At 40.5% G+C, this 6417-nt stretch overlaps 1 protein-coding gene across 3 annotated transcripts; it reads right to left on the bottom strand.

The window, feature by feature from the left end:
- Positions 1–248: 248 nt before the first annotated feature.
- On the bottom strand, positions 249–6375 carry LOC122874060 (GRB2-related adapter protein-like). 3 transcript variants are annotated; one of them, XM_044191576.1, is made up of 5 exons: positions 5545–6375; positions 5354–5451; positions 4790–4909; positions 707–1007; positions 249–599 (listed from the first exon to the last, which is right to left on the bottom strand). In XM_044191576.1, the coding sequence occupies exons 1-5, from the start codon at positions 5620–5622 to the stop codon at positions 420–422; spliced, it is 777 nt and encodes a 258-aa protein (XP_044047511.1). In that variant the 5' UTR covers positions 5623–6375; the 3' UTR covers positions 249–419. The 3 variants fall into 3 exon arrangements, with proteins under 3 accessions (XP_044047511.1, XP_044047512.1, XP_044047513.1); XM_044191577.1 differs by having other exon boundaries at positions 707–995; XM_044191578.1 differs by lacking the exon at positions 5354–5451.
- Between the last annotated feature and the right edge of the window lie 42 nt (positions 6376–6417).

Genomic DNA, 6417 nt, shown 5'->3' with positions numbered 1-6417 from the left:
TCAGGACTGTGTGGGTGCGGTTTGATCGGGGTTGATTGACAGCAACCAAACAACTCATCAGATTCGGATTCAAATGTTGCTAAATCCTGATTGGTGCAAGTATGTGACATCACTTTTTTTCCCCCACCCACTTCAAACCAGTGAGAAGAGCTCAGAGAAAAAGACAAACGCAGAAATCTCTCATGTGAAATATCCAAAACTGTTCCAACTTTGGCAGAAAACACAGTTTTCACACAGGGCCCCATAGCTCGTAGTAAGACGTTTTCAGGCCCTTCAATCAATAATGGACTAATCGATTATTGGACTAATTGTTTCATCGGTAGTTCAATCATTGGATAAGTAAGGTAAGTCACTACAGCCTGACAGAGAGGTGTCATCGATACAGCCATGGTACTGGAGGTGTTCAGTTTGATATGGTGTCAGTGGTACAGCGGTTGGACGTATTCTGGCGGAAAGATTCCTACTCGGCCTCGACAGCGCCCTCTCCAGGTCAGTGAGCTCGAGCAGTCCAGCAGGTCGATGACGTCACCACGCAGGAAGTGGAGGTGGGCGGTCTGAGGGGACGTGTAGTCACAGAGGGCCTGAGCCAGACGAGGTTTCTGCACAAAGACAGAAAGCAAAGGCATGACATCAGACAAACAGGTGTGTATTTAACAGAAATACAAGATGTTTATGAAGAATTATGATGCCTTGTGATTCATTGTACCCCCAAAACTTGTTCAGGTAGACGCAGGGAGGACTCTCTTTCTGGGTGAGAGTAGAGGCGGGCTGAAGGGAGGGACTCCTGAGAGCTGCTTTTATAAGGGTTGGGATAAGGGTTACGTCCAGGTTGGGGCAGCAGGCGAGGGCATGAGGGAGGGTCTCTGAGGCAGACCACTTTCTCCACGGCGATGCTGTGAGTTTTGTAGAAATCCACCAACCGGTTGAGGGAGCAAAACGACTCGTCCCAGATGCAGTACTGACCGCCCCCCTCCAGCACTCGGAAATGTTCCACCCTGTTACCATAGCTGCAATTAGAGACGTGAGAAAGGTAAAGGGGATAAAGGCGGGTATGCACGCTCCAACACCTGCTGCTCACCAGTGCGAAGTTCTTTTGTTATTCTTCATTCCTCTGCCTGTTTCTTTGTTTAGGAATGTATGCAGAGGCTATGTGCATACCTCTGTCAGTGTGGGAAATGGGACCACAGTCCTCTACATGTGTGGGTGTATCTCCAAATCCATCACAGGACGTTTTCTCACAGGCTACCTCAAATGTCAACACACACACACGTGAATATACACATGAATCTGCTCCGAGCTGTTTTGAAAAGGTCACAGTAGTTAAGTAGTTAGTTAGTTAGTCTCATACTGATACTGTGCAACTCACTGAATGAAGATATAAGCACTGACACTGACAGCAAACATTCGCTGGTTCCAGCTTCTCAAATGTGAGAATTTGCAGCTTTTAGTGTAAACTGAATATCTCTACTTTTGGATTCTTGGTCAGACAAAATAAGCAATTTGAAGATTTTTAAGAAAAATCGTGATAAGCTTTTTTATTTTTTCACTACGGTCTGACATTTTATAGATTAGGGCTGAATTTACAATTTATGCTGTTGATTTTCTCGATTAACCAATTCATCATTTGGTCTTTTAACTGTGAAAAAGATATTGAAAAATGTTCCAGTGCCCAGACTGATGTATTCAGGTGTCTTGTTTTGTCCGACCAACAGTCTAAAACCCAAAGATATTCACTTTACAATGATATGAGCAGAAAATCCTCACAAGTGAGAAGCTGAAATGAGAGAAAATGTCATTTATGCTAGAAAAATTGACTTATATGATTAAACAATTATCAAAATAGTTGCTGATTAATTTTCTGTCAATCGACTAATTGATTAATTGTTTCAGCTCTATTATATATCAAAGAATTAATCAATTTATCGAGAAAATAATGTGCTGATTAACCGGTAATGAAAATAATCCCTGTTGCAACCCTAATATAGACATTTCTGGGGGTGTACTTGACAAAACACATTATTGTATATCAACTATGATACATTTCTCATCATTCATGTCTAAAGAAAAGAACATGATAGTACGATCCACCATGATAACCCTTCTTATGTTTTGTAAGAGGGGGAGGAGTAATGAGCTGTAGCTTCAGCCAACACCTTTTGCAGTTTGTACATAATCTTTTATGTTTTGTTGTTGTGTGTGTGTTGTTTTCTACTGTAATGTTTCGTTGAGATTAATTGCTTTTGTATCGTTTTGTTTGTGTAGTTATTTAAATTATTAAATATATTTAAATTTCAAAACAAACATGCACAATGTACTATTGCATTACTTTACGTCTACTGTCTGAAGTGTAATTGGTTATTAAGCTTGTCCCTCCCTTACACACCTGAAGATGATCATTTAATTACTCTAAAAGGAGGGCGACACCACTCTTGAGGTGCTCTGACGGAGGCTTGCTTGCTGAGATGTGTCAGCCTGTTCTAGTTAATATGTTGGGGCAGCACAATGGCTTCCTCACAACAGGAAGGTCCTCAGTTTGATCCAATCTCCTTTCTGTACAGAGTTTGCATGTTCTCCCTGTTTCTGCACCAGTTTCCTCCCACAGTACAAAGACATGCGGTTAGGTTCATTACAGACTCTAAATTGCCTATAGGTGTGTTCATTTGAATGTTTGTCTGCCTACTGCTGTGTCCCAATTCCATACTACATGCTAAATGTATACAGAATATACTGTATTATATACTAATGTTTATTGTTAACTGTTTTTGCAGTTAGTATACAAGAAATCAACATACTTTACTCTTTTATACTAACAGGAAATTACACAATATTTGCACTGACAGATCAATCAAACTGTGACTTTGACATACTAATACCAGTTTAAGTTAGCAAAGAAACAACAAATTTTTTTTTTTGTTTTTTTAAGGTGTTCCTGGAGCTGTTTCAGCACTACCAACAGCTGTAAGCAGCTCCTCCATTTCCTTTGTGCACAGTATAGTGGGACAATAATGTCCATCAAAAGCATACTCAGTGTTTCAAGTGTTTGTCAGTATGCACATACCAGTAGACTGTTTTAAGTAAACTTTATTTTGTTGTAGTATAGAATTGGGACACAAGTACTTTGTTTTAGCAGGTATAGATAATGGATGGATAGTTCAGAGGAAGTTCACCTGTCTTGCATCTCACAAAATACATTGTTGTGTTTGCCATGATGTCTTCTAGATGAATACTGAGGTTTGAAAGGATCTCCATTAATGAGTCGCTGCAGTTTATAACTACAAAACACGTATTATGACACTCATGAACTCTTGAAAGTGATCACCCTCTGTTGATTATTCTGAGGATTACACTGTGTCAAGTGTCTGAGTATGTGTGCAAGCACAAATAAAGCAGCTCTCAGCCCTTACAGGCAGACAGATGTTGTGCCTTAAAACATTGATATGTGCACAGTGTGAAGGAATTTTCCTTAGAGGGCCCTAATGTGGGTGTGAGGTGAGGTACAGGTCATACACATGTCACGCTTGGGGTCACTTGCAAACCTAGAAATGAAATGACCTCTGTGTCTCTAGCATTAGTTTATTTTGCTGTCTCCTGCAGTAGACCCATAACGACAGCTGTGTAGACAGGAAGATCTGTTCCTTAGAATCTCAAGGACAGTAGATTGCATTTCTCTGTCTCAGACATAGATGCAACAGACTGTCTCCCCTTAAAATGTAATACATGTGACCTCCTAATTCAAACGTGATTTAGGTAAGCATTAGAATTCACATATTTAGGCTAGAAAAGCATAATCTTGTAGGGAGAACAACTCTGTAGGGCTAGTAAGGGATAAATATTGTGGACCAGGAAGAGAAACTTCAGACTTGGTCTTGGCACTGCACTGGGTTTTACCTTGTACTGCTCATATCATTGTCTCCTCGGCCGAGCTTCATTAAACATTGCTGTGTAAGACATCCTGAGTTTCCTGAAACCTTCTTCATCATCAGAGTCGACTAGCTCACAAAGAACATCCATCACACACAGTATGTAAATGCATGTCTGTGGCATGTGTCCATTGCATAATGTACCTGCGTTTAATTAAAGACTGAGTGGTGTTATGTAATGCCCCGATTATTGAACACATTTAATTTACCCTCGATGATTAAATGTGTCCTGCGTCACTTTGGTGACCCAATTACACACACGCACACACACACACACACACACTCTCTCTCTCTCTCTCTCTCTCTTGCTGTCTGTGTGGCTGTTATATTTTTAGTGCAACGGGTTCTTGTAGAACATATTTAAATAGTCTGACTCGCCCCTCCACTGACCCTGACACACGCTCAAAGACACGTGGATGCTGTAACTTGCTAATGTGCTCAGTGTGATGGAAGTGATGAACTCCAACTGCAACACATAACAAGGAGATGCTGCTGGCTGCGTGTGTCATGCAACATACACTTCTGGTTGTACAGTGTACTCTTTCAGCAAGTTGTTTAACTGTGTTTTTGTTTTTGAGATCAGACCCAGGAGCAGATGCTTACCTCTCTGGTCATTAAAGACACTGACTGGCAAAGCACAGCAGCTGCTGTGAGGGAAGCGTGGTTGAGTGGGAAATTACAGCAGATTTAACACATGCAAATATAACTGCTGCACCACAGCACACAAACAATTTGGAACTTATTAACATCATAATATGGGAATAGACAACAGAGGAACGTCAATGTGCAGCAAGAGATTTGTCAGAATTACCTCCTGTGTTTGTGTGTTTCTGCATCTGTGTGTTTGCTTGTGTGGTGCGTTTACTGACCTAACAGAGACAGAAAACTCTCCAGGAGCTGATTCACTCTCCCTCACCAGGAACACTCCTGTGTCCTGCCAGCGCAGATGCTTTTCAGCATCAAGTCTTGACACTCGTCCAGCAAACCACCTATAAAACACACACAAGCATGTAAATTATACTCTCCTCTTAGCTAATATATTTTGGGAATTACAGTAAATTTCTGTTACTCTTTAAACTGGCATAAGCATACCCTTTGAATGAAAAATCAACTCAGTTGTGTAAGTCAGTGGTTCCCAAACTGAGGGTCAGGACCCCAAAAGGGCTCTTAGAATAACTCCCAGAATTATGTTTTCTCTTAACTTTTCTCTAATTTTAGTTTGTTGTCCTGTGAAACACTGAATAATGAGGAGGTCACAAGTAGACATTGCTTCATCTTAAGGGGTCACAAGCCAAAAAGTTTGGGAATCACTGATCGTAAATAAAACAATCCCACATCTATAATATTATAGAATAGCAGTTTTCTATCCTTAATTGATTTGTATAATTGATCACAAGTATAAAATATGTGGACAATTATTATTTTTTTTTTACGGATAAGGAAGGAGGGAAATGTAGTTCTCTGGCACGAAGCCACGCTTCCCCTGGATCTCTGCTGTGTACCAGCAAGAATCATCCTCCATTTCTATCACCTATAACACACATGCACAATTATTCTCACTATGTAAACATGCAATCTTTTTGTTAACTTTGAAATCAACCCAAACACTTACACACACACTTACCTTGATAACATCTCCTCTCTGAAAACTGATCTCATCTGCTTCTGATGCTGTGAAAGAGAAAAGAGCCACCGCCTCCATGCCGAACAGACAAGTCGAGTCAGCTACGAAAATAGTTTCACTTCATGAATGAAGAGAGAGAATACAGCTGTGTGATTAGAGCACAGCAGGATGATAACACTCTATTACAGGATGAGATAATCAGTGTGTGTGTGTAGGCAGTCGCTGAGAGTTTTCTCTGCGCGTGTGTCCCTCCCCCTGTTCATCCATGTGACTGAGTTAGAGAGTGTGTGAACACGTGGAGGAGGTGGCGTGTGCCCACTCCATCTCCATCTCTGATGTCCACACACTATAAACTCTGGGGCTTTAATGAAGCATTTCCACAAGGGACATCAGTGACAGTGGATGGAAGGCATGAAAATAACCTAGAATAGAGTTTGATGACCGGGAGTGTTTATGAATATAACAAGTCTTTGCAAAGGTTAACCAAATGTCTTCAGCTGAAGTCTTCATTTGCTCAACCATTTTTCATATTTGAAAAGGTTTTAAAAACAGCTGACCATGAAAGCAATGGAAAAACCTGCTTAACAGAAGCTACACCGCCAAGTGAAAAATGTCACCTACTGTATGTATCAAAACCGTGTTTCTCATGTTACTAATCACACCACTATGTCAGTCTTGCCTTGTAATTTTGAGTTCAATTGCTCTTGTATTTTATGTATTTTATATATTTTAAATTAGTCATTTTTTACTTTCTCTATTTACCTGTACTTATTTCTGTCTTTGTCCTGCTGCAACACCTGAATTTCCCCTCTGGGGATCAAGAAAGGCTTATCTTACAGTATCTTAAAATACGATATCAGCACTGTCAACACA

This window comes from Siniperca chuatsi, linkage group LG3, assembly GCF_020085105.1.
Source record: "Siniperca chuatsi isolate FFG_IHB_CAS linkage group LG3, ASM2008510v1, whole genome shotgun sequence".
NCBI classification, from domain to species: Eukaryota; Metazoa; Chordata; class Actinopteri; order Centrarchiformes; family Sinipercidae; genus Siniperca; species Siniperca chuatsi.
The sequence above is the reverse complement of the archived record's forward strand: the minus strand, read 5'-3'. Positions and strand labels throughout refer to the sequence as shown.